The sequence below is a fragment of the Nilaparvata lugens genome, chromosome 1 (genome assembly GCF_014356525.2).
Source record: "Nilaparvata lugens isolate BPH chromosome 1, ASM1435652v1, whole genome shotgun sequence".
Classification (NCBI taxonomy): Eukaryota; Metazoa; Arthropoda; class Insecta; order Hemiptera; family Delphacidae; genus Nilaparvata; species Nilaparvata lugens.
In genome coordinates this window covers 12,585,591-12,610,608 of record NC_052504.1, presented here as the reverse complement: position 1 = coordinate 12,610,608, position 25,018 = coordinate 12,585,591, and the positions used below count along the sequence as shown (strand labels likewise).

Below are 25,018 nucleotides of genomic sequence, written 5' to 3'. Positions count from 1 at the left end.
TACATTTACAATCTGTATTTATTCGTAAACATCATAAGGCAATAAATTTGATTTGGTATTATATCGATAAGAACAAAGACTTGGTTCTAAACGTTTTATTGGAGAGTGTTTATTACAGTGTTGAGAGTGTTTCCATAACAGAGTGTTTTTACTCAAAGTTTTCATTACAATAGTATTCTTGAAATGTGGGTAGATTTTGAATTTATATTGGATAAGTTAATGAATAGCCTAATTTCATAAGTTGCAAAGTTGGTAGATTTTTACTGGCAGTTGTGGCTGGTAACTTTATCATTAGTTTCACTGATAGCAACAATAGAATTCTTTATTCCTAGTTATGCTATCTATTACAAAGGAATTATTATTTACACTCGTTATGGGAATTGTAGCGGTCTTCACGTTCAGTAGTACTCTTGCATTCATGAATGAAGAGTACAAGAAGTTTTTTGATGAGTTGAAAAAGTTTTTTTACTGCGGATGATGCCCACACGAGCTTTTTGCTTGTGCGTGGGTGATGGGAAGTGCGAGGGTGAATTATGAGATGATCAAACGTCCATGCCTATTCGATGGGATTCGGCGGGATCCGAACCCGCGACCAGGTAACACTAGCAGACTAAAGGGTGCAACGCCTTAGTCAAATACGCAGACTATCTGGCTGGCAGGTTTGTAGTGAAAACATGTTCATTTATTACAAGGGTACCTATGAAATATGTTTCGAGAGGTTTTCACTTCCAAGCATTGCACAAGAATGAATAGTGCTCTACATACTCATCATTTGAAGCCAAAATAGTTAGTTATAATGAACGAATCTTGTCAGTGTTATCACACCGTTCACTATCCACCTCTTAGACCAGTTATAGAATACACACGCCCCATTGTACATTCATACTGAAAGTCGATGAAGCCAACATCTACTGCCATATCGCCCCATCGTGACGTCAGCATTATATAACATATTATTATAAGTTCTTAATTATATAATTTTAGTTCTTCAATAATTTACTCCCATCTGAAATAGACACAGCCTGCTATGGAAAACAATGTAAACAAACTCTACAGAAAAGTTTTCTATACGATGCTGCGATATGGCAGTAGATGTTGGCTTCATCGACTTTCAGTATGGGGCGTGTCTATTCTACAACTGGTCTAACTAAGATCCACCTGAACATATTGAAGATGACAACCAAACAATGTAATAGGAAGGCTTCAAATTGCGAGATAAGTAGGAAGTGATATGATGTTACCCTTTTCTTGGCCTTGTCACTGGGAGAATTGGAGTTGGAGCATGTACTGGATGCTCCTGGTGATTTGCAACCACCCGGTCCCGTTTTCTTATCCAGCTCGTCGGGTGTGCTCGTACCACTTCGTTTAGGACGTCCACCGTTTCCTTTTGGAGGCTGAAAACAATACAATGTGATAAGTAATCATAATACTACCCAATCAATTGCATAATTGAAACAATGTTTTACAACGGAATTCATCACCATCATCATCTTTTACAATCAACTTAAGGACATAGAAACAGACTACAGTACAAAACTTCTTTTCATCCCAATTTTATGAAATAAATTGTCCAAATAAAGGTTATGTGCGACTTTGAAACAAAACACAAACACTTGAAACAATTAATTTTGAATTTAGAAAGATTAAAATCCGAATTGATAACAAAATTCCTTCCACTTAGCACTCAAAACTGTAATAGTATATTTCGCACCTAGGGCCGAAAATGAGACTTTTCTGGCTCGAAATCGGTTTTCAAGTCCGAGGCCGTAGGCCGAGGACTAGAAAAGATTGAGAGCCGGAAAAACATTTTTGCCCATGGTGAGAACGTTATTTTTCGCCACACAGAAAAATAAACAATATATATAATATGGAAATAATTTATTGTTTATTATAAGCACTTCCGAAAGCAAAAGTGGAAGGTCATAGCTCTAGCAAATCTGAGGTAATCTGAATATCAGGAAATTGTCCAAGTATTTTTATTTTTTATTCTGATTTGTCTAAATAACCTAAAAGATTATGTTCAATTATGTAAGAGGTTGAGTTTAAACTTTTTATTCTTCCAAATGACAATAAGATGATACCCTATTATTATAAATGTTTTAATTATTGAATGATAAACACAAATAATGAAAAGTTTTTGATCAGCTGTTTTAGCACACTTGAAATTTGGCCAATCTGAATGTCAATGGAAGTTTAGGTTAGAAGTTCTATCCTACTCTGAAAATCGAATTATTTGAATAGTTTATAATAATATATATCTTATCTGTATTTTATTCATCCGAATAGAATGATAGTATATTATTGCAGAATACTTTATTGAATTCTAGAAGCATAAAATGATTCCGTTTATCCACTATGTTCCGTGATAAACGCAGTACTAGGAGGTTTGAGGTTAGATTCTATTATACTCTGAAAATTGAATTTGAATAGTTTATAATATCTCATTTGTATTTCATTCATCCAAATAAAATGATAGTATCTTATTGCATAATACTTTATTCAATTCTAGAAGCATAAACTTATTCCGTTTCATAAACTATTTTGTAAACACGTTCACATCAAATCAGAATCAGCTGACTTCAAGGTTATTTTACAGCCCTAGGGCCGTAAAAATTTTACCGGCCTGGCCAGAAAACAATCACTTTCGGCCTCCATATCACGCACGTAAACCAGCTCATTACATCCAAGTGGGGCGAAAAATAAATATTAATTACTGTATATTATAAAAATGCATAGTATCAGGAATGAATAAGGAGAGAGATGACTGATCAATATATCATCTCGATATAGCTTCTACAAAAGAAGCTAATTAATATAGCTTCATAGAAACTATTACTACAGCTTGTATTATAGAAACTAATTACACAAATAAATAGGCACTGGGTCATCACTAACAAAACAAGAATGTTAGCTTTTGTTTTTCATGATATTTTATAGTTTCGAAAACTAATGTCCCAAGTGCTTTCATGCATGGCATAACCTCATTCAAAACATTATACCTTCTAGAATGGATTCTCCCCCACCAGCAGTATACACAGGGAAAGAATCTATGTTAGAAGTTATGTGGTCTAGTGTCCAGTTGTATATCTTAGCTAAGCTCCACTAATATTGAGACACAGATGGAGATAAATGAGAAAATGCGATGGAGATGGAAATAGGAAATTAGATGATAGGAAATTAGGACGAACCGGGTTCGATTCTCGTGTTGGAAAATTATTATTGGATAGTTGCTCTCATCGAATTATCTTCTAGCTGTTCACCCTGTTGAATATGCAGTAGCAGAAGTATATGGAGTTTTTGTGTAGTTGAGAAGTTGATATTGTGGTAATTATTCATATTGAATGAAAAAGACTAGGAAATTGTCAAAAACCACAAATTTATTGATACTTAGAAAGACCGGTTTCGGTTATTACACCATTGTCACTCAATCTCTGATAAAGTTTATGGTGTAATAACCGAAGCCGGTATTTCTAAGTATCAATAAATCTGTGGTTTTTGACAATCTCTTAGTCTTTTTCATTCAGTATTTGGAGTGGTTAACAGCATTCAATTTAACATTTTGTATAATAATTATATTATATTGGAATAGTTAATATATAATGGTTGGTTTTGTTGAGATAAACAGTAAATGTTTAACAGAAGTCATCGGGGTGGTCAACATAATTTGATTTGGCATTTCATTTTATCCTAATTATTCGATATTGGAATGGGTAAGTTACTTGCAGCCTAGACTACTCTAGTAATAGTTTAGTAACAGTTCTAGATTATTAGAGATAGTTACAGTTTCTTTGGCAATGCACCTAGTATTATTGGGCCTATTATTCAACAATAGATTGAGTTTGTTAGGTTTGTTTGGCGTTGCAGCCTCCTATTGAACATTATGAGTTAATAACCGTTTCTTAATACAGTTGCTTTTAATCCTATTATGCTATAGGATAATTTCCTAAAAAGCAACTGTATTGAATAAATAATAATTACCGTTTCTTTGGCCTTGTTTCTTGTCCTCATTCGACCCGGGGAGCCTTCCGGAGATTCGGTCTGAACTGGTCTGAAGAGGTAGGGCGCGTCGCCGCGATTACTGTTGTTGGCTTGATTACTGTTGTTGCTGTTGCTATTGTTGTTGCTGCTAGTGTTGTTGTTGTTGTTGCTGTTGGCGGGAACAGGCGGAAGCTCGTTGTACTTCTTGTGGTGGGCTCGGCAGTCGAAGCAGAGCAGAGTGCGGTCCTTGTGTTGCCAATCTCGCGAATCTTTAAAAATAAATAATAGAAAACAAATTTATTATCTTCCTTCCTGGAAATACAATAAAATCAACATAGAAGCCCGAAATGCAGAGAGATAGGAGTAAAGTAGTTTGAATTATCTTATTGATAAATGGAACAGTTAGCTTAGTTAAGGCTGTGCAAAGGCTAAAAATAAATTTTCTATTTGTGATAATTTTCAAAGTTTTTCGATTTGTATATCATCAAGCTATCAAAATGAAAACGTTTTCTCAGGAAATTTTTTTTCGATCATTACTTTTTGAGATATGAGCACCTAATGTTTAAATTTTTGGGACAGAACATTTCAAATTCGGTAAGAGATAAATCCATGAGATTCAGAGGATTGATTCTTTATGGTATTGTTGATGTATTAAAACAAAAATTTTCTGAAAATATCAATTTTTAATAAAGTTATTCAATTTACCAAAGATAACTCAACAAAAGTGAGTTATTTAACTCTTTGTGATTTTAATCAACAATACAATAAAGAATCAATCCTCTGAATCTCATGGCTTTATCTCTTACCGAATTTGAAATGTTACGTCCCAAAAATTTAAACATTAGGTGCTCATATCTCAAAAAATAATGATCGAAAAAAAATTTCCTGAGAAAACTTTTTTATTTTGATAGTTTGATGATATACAAAACAAAAACTTCGAAAAATATCACCAGTAGAAAGTTTATTTTTAGCCTTTGCACAGCATTAAATGCATAGCGGTCCCAGATACAAAGTTTCAATACACGATCTACTTTGATGTTGCACCTTCCAAGATGTAGAACAGATAAATCATATAGAACATGCTTAGTAGATGGTGTCAATTTATTCAACAAAGGCCTTGCTGGACCCAAGAATGTGAATGTCTGATAAAGCTTTAAAAAGAAAATTGTTTAGGTAGTTATTTAGTGGGAAGACCCTATTACTCGATAGAAGAATTTTTGAACTCCAACTGTGATATAACATTCTAGTTTATAGAATGTTATAAATTAGTTAGATTACTTCTAGATAACTGGAATTATATTATACATAACATTCTGTTATAAATTAGTGCCTGCCTAAATTAATAGTAATTCATGTATATTTTTTACATTTATTCAATTTTCACTCTGTACTTAAGAACTTCTGTGTAAATTTATGTTTGACAAGATCTTATATTCGTGTATCACTCTATGGATCAAAAAGATGAATCATCTATAATGAGGGGCCCGATCCTCATTTTCCGAATTCGAAAATTTCATGAATTATTTTTATTATAGAATACGGGATTCATAGTATATAGTTGACGCAACATCAAACTACCATGAACTCAACCGAAACAATTTAAACTCTTCTTCAACTATATTAAATTAAACGAGGATGGTTATGGGTCTATTTTTATTTTTATTATTCGATAAGGCTAATTCTAATTTCAACAATAAAAACAAATTCATTCAATTTGTGATGACTTAGAAAGTAACGATAAGAGCTCAATCAAATAGACTCTTCACTTAAAAGACTTGTGAAACAGAGGTAAAGCGGGAGTTGTAAACAAAATGTTGTCGGTTCAAATCCCACAATTTTTTTTTTCTGAGAATAACTTCTATGAAGATTATCCATGTCAATTTGAAAAAAATACAACATTATTCAATGTTTCAACTAATTTTTCTATAAGAGCTTTTACTTTTGTCAAGTAAATTTGATACAAGATAATACTTGAAGATGTTGAAAGTACTTCACTCTTAAGAGAAATTAAACCAGAAATGTACTCTCCAAGTAACAAACAAAATATAAAAATCTGGTGTGGCGTACACCAAAGGCTACACAACTTTCCTTGCCGTTATGAAAACAGATCACCTGAAACTAGTGTTCACGCGCATCTCAAGTCTACTATTCAATGATCTGAGCCAGCTGGTGACAGAACAATAACGCTGGAGACACACGAGGTCTATTATCTCTTCATAGTGAATGATTTAATAGAATCAACATTTTGCAACTGAATAATCACATTTTCTCAAATTTCAAGCTTATTTCCAATTTTAGGTGAAAATGTTACTGAACATTAATTGTAGAGATTTTCATGATTAATGTTTTCCACTTGAAGTTTTTTGTTTAAATTGTATCGGAAGCCTGATAATTGGAAATCTAAAATCACACTTTGCATTGATGAGGTGGAGCTCCTGAAATTTTTACAGATATAGGACTTGTTGCAGTTGATAGAGCTTATCATTGACGATTCCAGGTATAAATTTGATCAAAATCGTTGGAGCCGTTTTCGAGAAAATTGCGAAAAACCCTGTTTTTGACAGCATTTTCGTCATTTTAGCCGCCATCTTGAATTGCATTTGATCGAAATTGTTCGTGTCGGATCCTTATATTATAAGGACCTTAAGTTCCAAATTTCAAGTCATTCCGTTAATTGGAAGATGAGATATTGTTTACACAGACAAACATACACACACAAGTGTGTGTACACACATACAGACCAATACCCAAAAAAACACGTTTTCCTCCACCTACTGTCAAAAGTACTTACTTTACTCCCTGAAACATGATACTAAAGTGTCACTTTTTCGCTCTCGGTACTAAAAAACAGAAAAACTCCCTAGGGAGTAAAAGTGACTCCATTTAAATAACATGGGAAGCATCTCTATTTTAAAAACGTACATTTGGAATAGGTCAGAAGGTCTAAGCTCAGATGAGGAAGCATATAGAGTAGTCATTAAACCAACTAAATTCAATACCTCAACCAGACATTTGATCGATATATAAAATTTATGTTTGTATGCTAAAATTATTATTACAAACTTCATATCACTATACTAAAAAAATGTATATATATTTTTTCTTTTATTCCATGTTATTCATGTTATATCAGCCAACGAATATTACTTATTAACTAATCAAATTTGAAACGGGAACTTCATCATAGCTGTAGTTTTGGCTGTCATTGTTGTAACAACTTTAGCCGACAGATAATGCTGTCGGAGGAGAACTGTGATTACAAGCCAGCTGTTTCTGTTTACTTTTAAGATTATGTTGAAACACATTGTTTGGTCACATACGTTTTTGAAAATTATTTTATATGCAGTTTTTATAAAAATGTAGGTGGAGGAAAAATGTTGTGTATATCACGAGTGAAAAATGTTTTTTCTCCCTCAGGAAAATTGTTGCCCTCGGCTTCGCCTCGGGCTTCAAACTTTTCCCTCAGGGAGAAAAAACAGCACTTTTCACTCTAGATATACAAATAACTATTTTGGACTACTCAGGAGACCTTGAAACGTATAGAAATTGGGGTACCTTAATTTTTTCGGAAAGCAATAGTTTCCTTACCTATTGTAATAGAGCAAGGAAAGTAAAAATGCGATATGATTTACAGCGGTGACAATATATGAGACGAATAAAAGCATATAATACTGACTTGTAGTAAAGCAGTGTTGGCACTGGTACTGTTGTGTATTGTGATCTCTGGAGTCAGAATTATCGTCGTCTGAATTATCTTCTTCGCTTCCAGAACTGCCATCCCCTGTAAAAGAAGAGAATAGCAAATTTATTTCTTTTTTACAAAAGAAGACAGGTTGAAAATCACATGCTATAAATGGAGAATATATTTTGTAAATAAATCACATGACTGTTGAAAACATTGTGAGGGTCTCAGTTCGTCAAGATCTCTGTTTAAGTACATATTTTGACAATTTCTTACGATACTGCTTAAATAAAATAGCTTGTGCCATTCAGTTCTTCAAGTCTTACGGCATCTGGTTTTCGTTGCAGGCTGATACAGTCAGCAACACAGTTATACCACAGTATACATACAGTATGGAAACTCGGCTAGTACCTTGGCGCAAACATCCGCCATCTTGTTTGGAAGTTCCGCATTGTAATAGTATTGATGGGAGGTTCGGATCACTTTACTGATCTGGATGAATTGATCTCGTTCACTGCCGCGAGCCAATCAGAAGACCAGGATTGGAACTTCCTAAGGTCACGTGACGTGTCTAGTATTTGTGCCATGTAAAAAGCATTGGTTGGAGAGGCGTTTGATTGACAGTTTCCATTCTGTATCTATTCTGTGGTTATACACTAGTGAAGGATTAGTGAGAATGGGTTATGGAGGAATTATTTGAAGGTTTAAAAGATAGGTTAGGGAACGGGTTAGATTTTCAACAACATTGGATGATTCCACCCATGAAGTACGATGCCAAGTTCGTAATGTACTGTAGGATAAGCATGTATTTTGACATCTGGTTATGGAATCTACCTGATAGTTTCAAAATTCAAATTGTTACTTCTTGCCTACTACAGAACATTGCCTACAGGTAAATTAACTAGTTCAATTACATAGGCTTCAACTGGACTGATTCTAGTTAATTGGAAACTATGGAGATTTCAATATAATATAAATTTTATAAGACAACGTTTGCGAGCGTTCATAGTTTCTCATGTGATGGACATATTTATTTATTTATTCATTGTCAAATTACATCAAGTTTTTGAGTTTCACTCGTATGACTGGTGACATGTCAGTATTACTAAATCTGAATTATTATATAATTACTATACAGTATTGTCAAGTGTAAATAATAAAAAAATGCATGATTATACATAGAATGCCTTAATGTATACAATATAATAATTGTTTATAATGTCTACATATCTATTCTACTTAATTAAAATTGTGAAATGGAGTACAAGGTTTTTTTAATTAGAAATTTTTTGACCGTTTTTTCAAACATATGAAACTGTGAAACTATTGTGACAATTATTGATATTTTACTCAAGAAAATATTATTAAAAAAACTTTTCCTGGGTCGTGGGTAATTGAAGATTTGATGTTACTAACAACAACAACAACAACAGCAACATTATAAGAAGCATTGTTTGAAAAGTAATACTACCAATCAGCCTACTCTTCTGGACTGCTGGCCCTGTCTTTTCATCAATATTGTATTCATTGCTGTAGCTTGATGTTTTCAACTGATGTCAAAAAATGACACCAGGGTTTAATCCTCTTGTCAAGCCAAAAATGACATTCAAATAATTACAATTGAAGGAGAACTGTAACTTACCGTGTTCCTTTGGATTTGGAGAAGGCCTTGATGCTCCTGTGGCTGAAAAATTGAGGGTTGCATTACAATCTTTTATTTTGAATGGAGATACTACTATTGGACAAGATATTTCAAAACGGAACATTCAATCACCCAAATTGAAGTTTAAAGATTATGCGAGTGCAGTCATGACTCTGATCAACTGGTATTTTTTTAAACCATTATTTACATTATTTAAATATGTTGTTAAGTACATAAGATTTTATATTTATAGTTGATAGTGAAAACATGAATTTTTGGATAGCAAATGAAGGAATTTGAATGAAAACTTACCACCGGGCTCCTCCCTGGGCGTTCCTGCCCTTGTGTTCCGCGTATTCCTTCTCCTCAAAGATCCTTGACGTCTCCTACGATGAGGTCTATTATTATTGGCCCCAGGCGTCTTTTTCCACAAATAGTAGAACTCCACTAGTTCGGACTGAAAAATGCATCATTTTTCACGCTATTTAGTAATTCAAGATAAATCTAGATTTAATTTAAAAATAAGTTAAAAATATCTGAAACTCAATTTCATAGAATTCTTGAGACAGACAAAAAAGATAGGTAGTTAATCAATTAGTCTCAGCCAAAGTAAATTAGAAGACCAGTAAAAAATTACTGATATAAATCATTCAGACTACTAGTAAACACTAAAATTATCAAAAAATACTCCAATTTTATTATAATCATTACTCTGTTGAAATGATTTGAATGATTAAATTTAAAGAAACAACCGTTCAGCTACAATTATCTTCAACCAGTAGAACAAACAGAGTTTGTATCTACTCTCAGTATTCCATCACTATTCTTTTTCCCGTGTTATCGGATGGGCACGTTAAATTGTCGGTCCCGGCTGAAGTATGACAGTCATAAGGCCCATTGACGGCTTAAATTATATATTCAGGTGGTGGGACCTTCCCGCAAGGGACTCCCCACCAACTAAAGCCATACGAATTTACTTTTTACTATTCTTTTTTTATTGAGCATAATGTTGTTTGTTTTTATTAGAGGAGTAATACACATAAAGAAAATAAAGTACATAAAAACATCTAGAAAGCTTCTAATCTTTTCAAAGCTTAATCGGATTGAATTAAATAAGTAAGATCATTGAATGGATCGAAAATATTGATCGAGAATGATTAACCTCACTGATTTATACTAATTTGAGCACTGGAATACTTACGGTGTCTTTGTGAGGTAGAAGATCCTTTTTAATTCGAAAAAAATTCTTTCCAAACAGTCTCAATCCTTTGACAAAACGTTTCTGAAAAAAATCAACCGAATCATACAACAAGAATGAAAATAAAATGAAACTCTACAAAACTATAATCAGGCCAATTGTTACATATGGGTAAGAAGCTTGGACCATTACTGTCCATAGTGCCAATGCCCTAAATATCTTTGAACTGAGAATTATACGAAAAATATATGGGTTAGTCAATATTTTTGTGGAGAGTGGAAAATACGAACAAATTCCGAAATTTATAGCATCTTTCACAAGGAGCTAATATTGTACATTTTATGAAATCAAATAGACTTGAAAAATACATCAATCCATTAATAATCGGTAAATCAATAGAGTACACTGATTACTTTATTTCTGAATCAAAAGTACAAAAGAATTCAATATAAAAAATACTTCGAATAAAGGGATTGTTTCAATTGGTAAAAGGGAAATCAATATTGTTATTGAGGTGGCTATATTTCGCAGTCAATCAAAGTAAGCCAGGGATTTAGAACAAGTTGCTTAAAATATTCCAAGGATCCATTTGCGTAGATAGCTGTTTGACATTGGGGGGGGGACGTATTGGGGGTTCTGGGGGGTGCCCACCAGCAAATATTTTTTTGAAGAATAACTTATTAAAATAAGCGGTCCCCCGTGTCCCCCCCAAGGTCTACGCCCATGCAAGGAGCCAAAGATAAAGGAGCTCTGCTTTGTAGCCAGTGTTTCATAACAATTGAGTAGAGGGAAAACAAAATTTCCCACCGATCACTTGACCCTTCAGATGCACCCAATTTTCCCTCCAAGTAAGTCTCTCCTTGTTGCTCAGTTCATGTTATGGAATTCAACGTAAACTCAATGTAAAATTTATGTTTTTCAAACAAAAAATCAAAAGTAAGTATTCACTAAAAGTATGTTATTAGAATAGATTCATTGTAATAGAATCTTGGAACTTTACATAAAACATGAGAAATCACCAGTTTTCAAAATATTTTCATGATAATCTTTGAATAATTAATGATTTTATTTTGTTGGTCTATCTATATATTTATTTATTCAATCTTTCAGAGTTACACAACTTACAGGAACGTACCACAGGCTTACGCCCAAAACTGTTCCAATCCTAATTTATACAATAGAACAAATATATAAGACGGGATAATCTAAGATAAATAACAAACTAGTATCAGAATAAACTTACGGTTTCTTCTTCACACCACTTCTTTTCAATTCCTTTAGGTACTGGACACTTGACTAATGCTTGTAAAGCTTTACCAGGATCATATCCAGAATCATGAAGCTGCAATCAAATAAATCACGATTAATATAATAATGAAAAGTTCAGATGTTCGTGAATATTTCAAGAATGAGGTAACAAAGATAAGAAATAACAACATGGATTCCACAATATTTTGCAAAAAATCTATTTAAGAGTTTAAAGTATCCGGTTAAAATTTCTTACTCTTATCGATATAGAGAAGCTTTCGGAAATCTGAAAGGAATCTGAATGTTGCCATACAGAAAAGAGAGCACAAGCTATGCATAAGCTATGAAAGACAGCATACAATGCTATATTTTCTCTATGATGTTGCTGATGAAATCTAAATTGATGTAATTGATCCTATGAAGTCATACATTTGTTGCGTTACTGTGGTACAATATCCAAATATGATTTGAAAACGGTCATCATGAATAAAAAATTAGATTATGCTTTCACAAATTTGAGTCCCTATTTTCAGTCCAAAAATATACAGAATGTCTCACGAAAGGTGGAACAGTCGAAGACCATAGATTCTACATGAAATTTGCAACAAAACATTTTCTTATATCGACCTTAGTTCTCGAGATCTATAGATTTTTCGATATATTTGAAAACAACAATAACTAGAAAACTATCAGTCAAAATCTAATTCTAAGGTTATGATTTGAAAGAGGAAGAAATTTCCAATAAGATTGATATAAGTTGTTCATTTGTTTGACGTTTTAGAGATTTTTGTAAGCGTTCTAATTTGAAAAAGTACATTCGTCGTTTGTCAAAGTCAAATTTTAAACAGTTTGAACACTAAAAAAAAGTTCAAAAACATCAGAGGAGCAAATTACATGAATCTTAATGGAAATGTACTTCCTTTTGACTGATTTTACTGGACATTTTTGTTGCAAATTTCATATAGAATCTATGATCTTCGGCTGTTTCTTGGGACACCGTGTATAAACGATTCGAGAAATTTAGAAAGATACCTAAATCTTTTGTTAGTGTTTTAGAGCAATTGACTGACCATACCAAGAGCATCAAGGCCCGCCGCAAAGTAGACCCACGCTAATCCACGAAAAGCAACCCACGCCGTGGGATATTTTGTAAACCATTGCTAGGCTTTTCCAGACACCTGTGTAATGATAATAATACATGCAATGAATAATCCACTTGTCAGCTGATTGATTATGAATAATTCTATAGCAATGGTTTACAAAACATCCCACGGCGTGGGTTGCTTTTCGTGGATTAGCGTGAGTCTACTTTGCGGCGGGCCTAATAGTGGTACCTTTTGTGGGACATACTATAAAACGATTTTAGAAATTTAAAAAATTATCGTTTTTGTTAATTTTTAGAGCTATTAACTGGCCACATCGAGATTATTAATAGTGGCACCATTTTTGGGACATTTTCTATAAACGATTCTAGAAATTTAGAAACATTTATGTTTTAGTTAGTGTTTAGAGCAATTGACTGACCACATCGAGAGCGTTAATAGTGGTATCGTCGCGAGAGGCAGCGACACAGCCGTCGTCGGCGGATCCGCCGTCACACATGCCGGCAAAGGCGGCCATAGAGCGCGCCGCCCGCAGGTACATGAGCAGGTCGCCGTCCAGCGACATCGCCGGCTGCCATCTTATCTCCTCGCGCTCCTTGCTCAGTTCCAAGTCGGTCGCAAAGCCCAAGCTAGGTCGAAGTTCCGGAAGTCTCGCCTAACACAACAAACACACATTGTGTCTGTGTAAGCAAATCAAAATCAAATTTATTTATTGCCTCAAGAATTTTCTTAAACAAACAGTATTTTATTCAATGACCTGTAATATTAACTGTGTAACGTAATGTAATATAATATTAACGGAATTTGTTAAGTGATATCGTTGAATAAAACTTTGTTTCATTTGCTAATACACAAAAACAATACATAATATAAAAAAATCACTTGAAAGTACAAAAATAAGAATGTTAAATTTCTCAAAATTAATGGGCGTTACGAGCAAAACCTTATTGGTTTGTGTGCTGGCAACGAATAACAAAACAGTTCGAAAATTAGAATCATATTTATATTGTGCGGTACTTATACTATCTAGCTTTAGTTTGGCATTCATATCGAGGAGTGAGAAACAATAATATATTATGTATATCTATGAGAATGATGCAAATAAAAAGAAAAGCAGATTTAATTATGTAGGCCAACAGGTGAAATACATTTATTGATTCAATCACTGAATTATCCTTATAATACTTTATTGTGTGATGTTGCAAGTGATGGAACTCAGGTAGCAGATTTATGAGTTTACTACTTATATAAATGGAAACTTATACTAAAAGATTTGTCCTGGGAAGAATGTAATTTGAATGTATTCGGAAATCGTGTGTTGGAATATAAGAGTAGAGAATGATATCATGAGAAGATATTCCATGGTATAGGGCGTCTAGGTTTAAAATTTCACCATTAACTCTAGCCGATAGTCTCAGAAGTAGTTTCGTGAAGCTATGTGATGCTGGCAGTCTCTCATACTGTGCCGTTCTTACACTCTCACCCGGCCAAAACAGTAATAATAGACAGTAGTCGATGGTAATCGGCATGAGTAATCGGCTCGAAATTTGGAACATAATTAACCTATACCATGGGATATCTTCTTATGCTATCTTTTTCTAAGATGTAAGGTAATTTATTAATGCCCTTTGCGAGATTTGAACCCACGATGAGGCGCAGCGATTGCTGAATGACGTTGTGGCACTTCAGACCACTCGACTTGGCTAGTCGGTGAGCACTCTTAATTTATTAGGATAATGAGATTTACTTATAACTGTCAGGATTGGTTCAGTGGAGAGCGTTGGTGTTGAATGTGATTGGACATTACACAGTAAATTTCACTAGATACCGTATACTTGATTATACATATTTCTACAATAATTTTCACATTTGCGATAGCTGGGTGGTTAACTGGTTACTATCTAAGGTACATGTACTGAGGTATTATCTATATAAACAGGGATTTTCCCACTAACTAACAAAGATAAGTTTTTTCTGTATGCTCAAAAAAGAAATTAGCACCCTCAAAATCATCCTGTAAAAACTTACTAAGGAAGATTACGTTTTTAAATTAAAGAATACATAAGCTGTTATAACAATTTATCATAACTTGCCCAGTTATTAACTTTGAACGTTTTGACAAGCTGGTTGGCTTTATTGATCAATTTCATTTTATAATAATAAGCATCAAATAACTTTATTCTAGCTTATCAATATCTTTGATAGATTATTCTGTTACGTTATCGCATTTAAATAGAAAGGTGACAAATTAATTTACATAATTTTCAGACATTAAAATTGCAACATTTAAGGTGAATGTGATAACATTTATTCGGGTATAAAAATTATTAGTTTTCATTCGCAATTCAACAAATGGGAATTACAATGAGTGTAATTTTTTAGGTACCTACATGATTTGAACAATGGGCAAGCATAAATAATATTACAGTTTTCTTTTTTCTTCAAAAAACTTCTTTCAATTTATTTTTTCGCAAAAAACTCAAATACGGTTAGAAAATATTAGTGAAATAGGCCTAGTTGAACTTTAATCTTACCTGATGTGAAGGTCCAACCCGTATCTCCCCTTGTGTTGACACCATACTGGTGAAAACCCAGCAGGTTCATGCGTAAACTAACTACTGCAGTTTTTCTGAAACAAAATTGAAAACCCATTCAGACATCTTTCCAAATCCACATTATTCTCATGCATCCAGTTTGTAAATGCCGGGAGAACAATACTTATACGAATAGAAAAGAGCGTACTACACAAAAATATAAGTTATAGTCTTATTTTTCATTGTTTGCTATTAACAAACAAGTGTTATTATTCTATTTTCTATTTAAGATTATTTCCCATATGTGTCCACAGAGAAGACAAAGGGTGGTTGTTATCTATTACTGGTTTTAATCAGAGGAAACAGCGTCAAGCAAATAGTTACACAGTTTAGTCAAATACATAGAGCAAGACATACAAACATGTTTATTTTTCCGGATCCAAAAATGATTTCTAATTGAAGCAAATAATTAAATGATGAGTAAAATTATTGAAAAGGATATAATTTATTTTACAGTAATTAATCAAATTTAAACTAACATTAATTTTTAATGAGCTAACAAATAATCAAGATTTTTTTCTACATTGAGGACAGCTAGACTGAATGGACCTTAAATCTTACATCATAATTAATCCTAATAATAATTAATCTCATTAATACTACTTGATTATCAATTTAAATTCCAAGGCTAATTTATTGACGATAGATTCACGATAACTTCCTATTTGAATTCTTTAGCAATGGTTCATTACTCATGTACGAATTACTCATGAATGTAATTTTTAATTCTGTGAAAATCAGGTTGCATTTGTTCTTTCCTGCATATTGAGTTACACACTTATTGTAACCATCAAGTGAGGGGCGTCATGAATCAAGTATTTCTCGTAAATTACAAATGTGGATACTTCAGAAAAGATCGAGATTTTAAAGGAAATTGATTTCTTGAATAAAAAGAGATTAATCTTCTATGTAATTTTTAAGGAAATAACTCGAACAATACAGAGTTTGAAGTTTCAATGTCCTCCTCAAAAGTATCAAGTAATTATTGTAATTGGAATAGAAAATGAACTAAATTACAGTGTGTTTCCTGTATGAAATCTATAACCTAGTGGATTGAATATTGGTAAGTAAAATAAGTTGGTATTTTCACTGCTCATAAGCTCGGATGAAATCTATAAACTAGTGGATTGAATATTAGCATAGATAAAGGATAAGCATAAGTAGATGACACATGCTATATTTCTTGTCTCTGATATTAGTAAGTGAAAGAAGTTGGTATTTTCACTGCTCGTAACTCAATTCTTCTTAATTTTATTCTATACATTTTTATAATATTCTTTCACAAAAATTCAAATTAAAAAAAAAAAAAATGATAGAACGTTTTACAAATGATCAATTTTGAAGACTATTATAGTTACTAATTTATTGACTGTATTAATGCAGCAGATTTTATTCAAAAGACCTTTAGAAAACACACAGAAGACTGCATGCTAACTGGTTGGGTTTAGATCCCAAGACAATTACCAAGATACTAAATACTGCGCGAATCCAACGTGAAAATAACAGAGAGACAACTAAAAAATATAATAAAAGTACCTACCTAATAGTTATTTACGTACAAATTTTCTTTATACGATTTCTTCAAGGGTAGTTCCCTATTATTTGATAGCAAACTACTACTACTATTACTCCTCAGCTCTATTATAGGTCTTTACAACCCTTGGCCTCCCTCACATAGCCTCTCCATCTGTCTCAATCCTCGGCCTGCCTCCTCCAGTTACGAACTCGAAGGGTCCTTAGATGGCGTTCCGCTTCATCCATCAACCTATTTCTCGGTCGACCTTTTCTTCTTCTGTTATATCTTATACAGGGACCGGCATATTAATCTGAAGATTTTGTAGTAATTATTGTGTAGACACCATTGTCATTGAAAAGGCGGGAATGTTGTACATCGACAGGTCTATTCATGCCATTTCAGTAGCCAGTATGTCGTGGTCAAGTGAACATCGAGCATTTGTGATTGAAGCTTATTTTAAAAGAAGCTCAGTTATTCTAACACAGCGTTTATTTCGCAGACATTTCAATTTAAATCGACACGCGCCTGTTCCCAGTAGGTATACCATCTTGTTGTGGGTAAAGAATTTTAGGAACACGTCGTCTGCCTTATAAACAAACACAAAAGGACGAAAACGGACTGTGAGAACGCCTGAAAACATTGAACACTAATGCGAATGATTGGGCACATCACAAAGTCGCTTACGATATCATTCTCGAAAATGTCCACCAGGATGCCATTATTCTTTAAAGTGACGTGGCAGTGGCACCTTTTCATTTGTTAGGATTTGTGAATAAACAAAATTACTGTTATTGGACAGCCAATAATCTACAAAACTAGAGAAAGTCATTCAACGTGTAATTGAAGTAATTCCACAAGTGATGATTGAGTGAGCAATGGCAAATTCTAGAATTAGCTTGAGTGAGTGCGTGAAATCATTTGAATGCCATAATCTTCAAATAGAAAAACTGTGAGTGATCTATGTAATTCACTGCAATTTGCAAAATTTGATCTTTAATTTGATATATTACATGTTCTAATTGTACGGAACATAATTTGATTATTATCCCTCAAAAATCGTCGTTTTTTTATGCCAGACCCGGTATATCCTCTCCTTCCACAGAATAGTGGTGTATACATTTCACCACTCTTCCATAATATGTCCCATCCATCTTGATAGCAAACGGTTAAGGTTAAATTGGCATAGTTTTTCAATATTAAAAAAAGTCTGGGCCATACTCTCGCCAAGTGAGTCGCTCACCAAAGGTCTTGCCGAATGGTTAACACGTGTTGCTCGCGTTCGTCTTACCATCCACACTGCAATGTGACCAGATGACGAACGCCATAACAAGACTTTGGTAAGGAGCGACACGCCTCCTCGTCTCGTTACGACAAAAATCGAAGGGAAGGCGAGCCGAGCGCAGTGAAGGCGAGTGGTAACATAGTAGTCATCCGCTATTCTCGCGCTCGTTGTAATTTGAACGCACTCGGCGAGATTGTGGCGCTTTTATTCAATAACACGCAATTCAAGATGGGAAAGGAATAAAAATTAAATTTAATAACAAAAATCACTGTCCAGTGATATGATGGAGGTGAGAGATACTCTGAATTGAATCCACTCAGCTGATGATCAAAATCCAATCACAGATTACAAATTCCTTTGTTTGAAGATACCTAGTGACAGTCTCAAATTTATATAACCAGCGTCTTTCCTGATCTTATTCAACCGCGTTTAGAGCAGGTTGCATGCACTGGGTTCAAATAATAATAACTTATTCAATAACATTCATTTTAAGGTGGGGAAGAATAGAAAATTAAATTTTAAACAAACATTACCTGTACAGTGATATGATGGAGGTGAGAGATACCCTAAATCCACACAGTTCATGATTAAAAGCTAATCACAAATTCCTTTATTTGAAGATATCTAGTGACAGTCTCACAAGACCAACGTCTTTCCTGATTTTACTCAACCGCGTTTAGAGCACGTTGCATGCCCTGGTGTTCAAATAATAATAACTTATTCAATAACATGCATTTTAAGGTGGGGGAAGTATAGGGAATTAAATTTAAAACCAATATCACCTGTACAGTGATATTATGGAGGTGAGAGATACCCTAAATACACACAGTTCATGATTAAAACCTAATCACAAATTCCTTTATTTGAAGATACCTAGTGACAGTCTCACATTCATGTGACCAACGTCTTTCCTGATTTTACACGACCGAGTATAGAGCAGTTTGGCTAGATGCCTGCCTTGGAGCTCAAGTTGTAACAATCTCAAATTAAAGTAAAACTTCTAAGTGTGACTTTTGAAGGGATATTAAAAATACAGCCAATTATACTAGCACAGAATGTATGAGATTGTTATGTATGAGATTGTTTAATAATATTGAAAACAGTTAAACATTAGGTACTTGAACATTTCTCTTAATGAATGTAATTCACCTACAGTTTTAAACAGACCAAATAGCAATTATTAGATATTTGTGTAATGTAAAATTTTTCTAAATTTACTTCATTTTGTTTCTATCAACTCAGCTTATTATTATTGTGATGAAAAAAATTAAAGTTTATTGCAGATCTAGTCAAATAAAGAAGTTATATTTTCAATTCTTTTTTTTAGGTTACCATAATCAAGCAACTTTTCACTGATTTAACAAAATTTAACTAAGCTATAAACCAAGGAATTAGAAAAAAAAATATTATTATTGTGATGAAAAAAATTAAAGTTTATTGCAGATCTAGTCAAATAAAGAGGTTATATTTTTAATTCTTTTTTTACGTTACCATAATCAAGCAACTTTTCACTGATTTAACAAAATTTAACTAGGTTATAAACCAAGAAATTAGAAAAAAATACTTCAAGAAAATGAACACGAGACGAAAAATTGACAAAATAATATTTTTGGAAGAAAATCAATTACGGTACCTTAGGCTACATAACAAGCCTACAATAAATTAATATAGGCTAATAAAATTAAGCTTAATTTTATTAGGTAGGCTTACGACTTATAAGAGACAGAAAATGTTTAAACACTTGATGCAAAATCACTTTTCCCAATACTTTCAAGATATGGTTGATAAATAAGTCCGTAATCTTTATTAGAAAGGGCACAATCAATAGGCTAAGCAATAACAAAAACACAACCTAACCATGGCAGATTTTAAAACGTTCCAAAATGATTACCGTATTATTCAAATGATCAACAAAGTAATTTATGTTGAAATTCAAATTGAAATAAATTTTTAATAATATTATGCTATTAGGCTATTAATGATAGTAACCTCAAATAAAAATAATTAGGCTAGGTTATTGAAATTTAAAAAAGTATTTAAAACGTAAAAAGTAGACATTATAATTACTATTCAAATGCTTACCAGTAAAAACTGAGTGAACAATATAATTTTAAACCAGAAGTACAATAAAATTATTACTGCTTAGGTTGGAAACATCGCTAAGTAGGGTCCAAGGTCTGATCAACTCAAAATTAGTAGTCAATCTTCCCTAAATCAGACGTATTGGTAAATTCAAATACACCATTGAACACATAAATTGAAAATAAACAAATAATTCTTGATAATAAACAATGAAAATTTGATATTAGAAGAAATTATTTATGTTTGGCCCACCTGCAATAGCCTTCTCTGCATTCAACGGCATATACTGTAAACATTAATATTGAAACAGTTCTTAAGCTCTAAAATCATTTTACATAGTGAACATTTGAGGTATATTGATCCGCCACTTCAATTTCCTAACAAATAGTAAAATAAACATTTTTTTCAATAAATCGATTCACTGTAATTCGCACTCCATTACAACACTATCGCGTTCATGTAGTCATTGTTTTTGATTGTATATTTTTCTCAGGTTCAGAAGTTCACCGCAGAATAGAGAAAAAAAGATTATCCTAGATGGCAGTGAAAATCATGAGATTATATTTTACTATTTTTAAAAAACTTTAATTCAAGAATCTGATAATAATTATTTTGATTCTCAACAGAAATGGATTTTAAAGTTATTTTCCTGATGAGATGTCAGATATAATATGAATAAACTGAAAATTGATACGTGATCCTTACAGACATCTTTTGAGAGCAAGAAGTGTGAATTCACTACATTTCGGCAAAATTTGAATTGTTCGAATCTTTGATAAAATTTTTTCAAATCTTTGAAAGAAGTACTCCAAGTTCTACAATAATTATCAATATTTTTGTTATAATTTTTTGAAGAAAATTTGTGAAAATTCCAACTTTGAAACCTACTGTAGAACTCATCTTCCAAAACTTAATAACTGATCACTGTATTCGGAAATAAAAAAAGAACAGATTTGAAATCTGTGAATATTCATCATGGATTATTAACTGTTCAATAGTTTCAGGAATCCAAAACCACTGTTGCAGACTAGAAAGAAGTTCCATCAATCAATTATTATAATATGTCCACAACACACCATCAATACTCTATTATTAACTTTGGCAATAACATTTCATCCAACCAATTCTTTTCACAGCAAGCATTATTTCAACCTCCGCACTGATAATCATCTAATCAGTCAATACTGTAGAGTGTAGATTCAAGCACTCAACTCTTTCTGTAATATCTACTTGTAGCTCTGTATGTACGTTTGTTTCCAAAAACTTTGAAACTTGTTTAATTTCAAAACGTATAATCAAATCCAAAACAATGAGTTCAATCAGGTTGCGCTCAGAAAATTTAAAAATTGATTAGTTTTAAAATTCTCCGATAGGTGTAACCACTCTATTATCTTATTTCTAACGAACTCCTCTGGACTGGAGACGACAAAATACTCGGCTACGTAGCAGAAAAAGTTACTCAAGAACTTGAGCTCAAGTAGGCCGACTGCTATTTTGTTTGTAGTTATTACCAAATTTACCAGCACTGGTGCATTTAAGTTAAAATCCACTATCAGTCTTCGACATCCAAGTTTTACAACATTGAGTGGACGCCAGTTTTTCATTTAATAAATTCAAGTTTTTATATTTGAGTGACAAATCAGTTTATTCTGTTACAAGAAGTAACCGGAAAAATCAACAGTTCAAGGATCCGCCCAACATTTGCCGGCGTAATTTTTGTTTACGTAAGTTTTAAGACACTTCTCCATCTTACATCTTCATCGTTTTAAATCATGGCTAAAATAAAAGCTGGACCTGTAGTAGATATTCTAGGAGACGAGATGACAAGAATCATCTGGGATGTTATTAAAGAAAAACTAATTCTTCCTTTCCTGGACATTGAATTGCATGTATTTGATCTTGGAATTGAATCAAGAGACAAGACAAACGATCAAATTACCATCGATTGCGCCGAAGCTATTAAAAAGTACAATGTCGGTATCAAGTGTGCTACAATTACTCCAGATGAGAAGAGAGTTGAAGAATTTAAGTTGAAGCAAATGTGGAAATCTCCTAACGGAACGATTCGTAATGTTCTTGGAGGAACAGTATTCCGTGAGGCTATAATTTGCAAGAATATTCCAAGACTTGTCACTTGCTGGGAGAAACCAATCATCATTGGAAGACACGCTTACGGTGATCAGTACAAGGCGACCGACTTTGTGGTTCCAGGCGCAGGCAAGTTGACACTCACTTGGAAATCCAATACTGGGGAAACTTTGGAGTATACCGTCAATGATTACAAAGGACCAGGAGTTGCAATGGGTATGTTCAACACAGACGAATCAATTATATCGTTTGCACATTCATCATTCAAGTTTGCTCTCGATAGAGGATATCCATTGTATTTGAGCACAAAGAATACTATTCTGAAGAAGTACGATGGCCGATTCAAGGATATCTTCCAAGATATCTATGAAAAAGAGTACAAGAAGCAGTTTGAAGCAAAGAATATTTGGTATGAACATAGGTTGATAGATGATATGGTTGCTTATGCGATGAAGTCTGAAGGCGGGTTTGTATGGGCTTGCAAGAACTACGATGGAGATGTGCAGTCTGATTCGGTGGCTCAGGGATACGGATCGCTGGGTTTGATGACTTCTGTGCTGATCTGCCCTGACGGCAAAACTGTGGAGGCTGAGGCGGCCCATGGAACTGTCACACGTCATTACAGATTCTATCAGCAAGGAAAGGAGACATCCACAAATCCTATCGCTTCAATTTTCGCCTGGACCAGAGGACTGGCTCATCGTGCTAAACTGGACAATAACAAGGAACTGGAGCAATTTGCTCTCAAATTGGAAGAAGTTTGCATTGAAACAATCGAATCTGGAATCATGACCAAGGACCTCGCCATTTGTATCAAAGGAATGAACAACGTCAAACGATCAGATTATTGTGAAACCTTTGAGTTTTTGGATAAACTAGCAGAAAACTTGAAAAAGAAGTTGAATAAGTGACTATCCGATGTGCCATGCAAATTATAATGTGTTATAATGGTGTAGGAAAATATAATTATTTGGTCTGAAATTCTAGGAACAGCATTTGCTTTTAAAAAGTATTTAAATTGGATAGTGCTTATCAATGCCAGCAACTCAATATTAAATTAGACTTGTATTTGTTGTGAACATTATTGTGATTTGACTGAGATAAAAATTGCGGCAAATTCATCAAAGTAATTTTAAATGAACAAAATATTCGTTCATACAATATTCACGGCTTCTACACTACAAAGTAAGTAAATTAATGCTATTCTGATAATTCAAGTGTTTTGGAAGACTATTTTAAATTTGAATTAATTATCTGTACAGATTTATTTTAGAAATTCTTGAAAGAGGACTGATCACACATTTCATGAAATCTTAAATAAAATTTGTTGAAGGATTGTTCTTAATAAGTAATGAAAGACTGCTATTTATATTACGCTTCAATGAAGAAATATCATTTGGCGTAGAATATTTGTTATAGGAATAATTGTTATGTTGAAAACTTATCAATGACTTTAGAAGATCAGTATTTACATTAATAAATAATTTGTCTAAATGTATACAAATTGTTGAGCACAATATGGAATTATCATTAAAATTGATACTTTTGTAATAGAACCATTTTTTTATTTTTAACCAAAATGTCTTCAAATTGACTAAGACAATAAATAATAGTATTTCAACTATCTGCTACTGTATTTCAAATATTAGATGGGTGGAGTTTAATTCGCTGGAGAAACATTAATATTTTAAAGCCTACTGCGGACATTCAAGTTTAATGTATACTATTAAACTATAAATAAATTCAAATATATAATCAGTTTCCATTAAAATTTGACTTGAAAATATCTCATATCGAAAGGAAAGAAATCGCCTTGCAAGAACTTTATAGTTTGGACACACAGAGAGCAATCTACGGGCAGCGTTCAGAGCGGTCTTATAACTATATCCTCCTAAGACCGCCAGGTCGCTCTGTGTGCCCAAGCTCTAAAGAAGATTTCTCCTCAATTTTATTATACTTGTGAAATAGATTCTCCATTCATTGAATTGAAATTGGAAAAACGAATTCACGCTTTTGGGTATCTAATGTTTGGTGATGGCGTGTGCATTTTGGTCATGACTGGGACTAGTAATACCAGCCTTGATTGATGTTTAACCCACATTCATACGTTTCAAATTCAGCACGAACGCGAGAGTTATTTTTACACACAAGTCTATTTTAGTTTTTATTCATTAGTGAGAAGGAGAGGAGATTAATCATCAAAAACACACATGACTTCAATCATCATCAGCTCTTGGTCAGTGGCCGTTTTCACACTTACCGATTCCGGAACAACATGACAGGACAGGAAGCTTTCCGATTGGCTGATTGTCGATAAGCCAGCCAATCGGAGAGCTTCCCGTCGTGCCTTGTCCCGGAATCGGTAATTGTGGAAACGGCCAAATAGATTATTAGTATTTTAATCAGATTTAAAAATCATTGTTCTACAACTGCGCGTAAAAAAGAATTTACATACTCAATTCTCCTCATAAAACAGCTTATTTCTGAGGAGAATCTACTTTTTCACTCGCTAACCATCTGCGCATGCACAGTAGATTTTCTTTATGCTCACTAATCATTCGCAGAAGAGTTTCTTTACGCTCGCTAATCAGCTGATGATAAGCAG

General features: G+C 33.4%; 2 protein-coding genes across 4 annotated transcripts in view; one reads left to right on the top strand and one right to left on the bottom strand.

The window, feature by feature from the left end:
- Positions 1-20,808, bottom strand: part of LOC111053493 (arginine-glutamic acid dipeptide repeats protein) — a 49,679-nt gene extending 28,871 nt beyond the window's left edge. Inside the window, exons 1-10 of one of the 3 annotated variants that reach the window (XM_039430438.1) lie at positions 20,578-20,808; positions 15,386-15,480; positions 13,273-13,506; positions 11,744-11,842; positions 10,504-10,584; positions 9,615-9,759; positions 9,303-9,344; positions 7,655-7,759; positions 3,979-4,247; positions 1,242-1,394 (exon numbers count right to left, since the gene is read on the bottom strand). In XM_039430438.1, the coding sequence (XP_039286372.1) occupies positions 1,242-1,394; positions 3,979-4,247; positions 7,655-7,759; positions 9,303-9,344; positions 9,615-9,759; positions 10,504-10,584; positions 11,744-11,842; positions 13,273-13,506; positions 15,386-15,430 (1,173 nt within the window). In that variant the 5' untranslated portion in view covers positions 15,431-15,480; positions 20,578-20,808. The remainder of the gene's footprint in view (positions 1-1,241; positions 1,395-3,978; positions 4,248-7,654; positions 7,760-9,302; positions 9,345-9,614; positions 9,760-10,503; positions 10,585-11,743; positions 11,843-13,272; positions 13,507-15,385; positions 15,481-20,577) is intronic. The other 2 variants (XM_039430431.1, XM_039430422.1) reach the window with 2 other exon arrangements.
- A 917-nt stretch (positions 20,809-21,725) lies between these two features.
- On the top strand, positions 21,726-23,969 carry LOC111053490 (isocitrate dehydrogenase [NADP] cytoplasmic). The gene has a single exon (XM_022340388.2). The coding sequence runs from the start codon at positions 22,098-22,100 to the stop codon at positions 23,322-23,324; it is 1,227 nt and encodes a 408-aa protein (XP_022196080.1). The 5' UTR covers positions 21,726-22,097; the 3' UTR covers positions 23,325-23,969.
- The last annotated feature ends 1,049 nt before the right edge of the window (positions 23,970-25,018 follow it).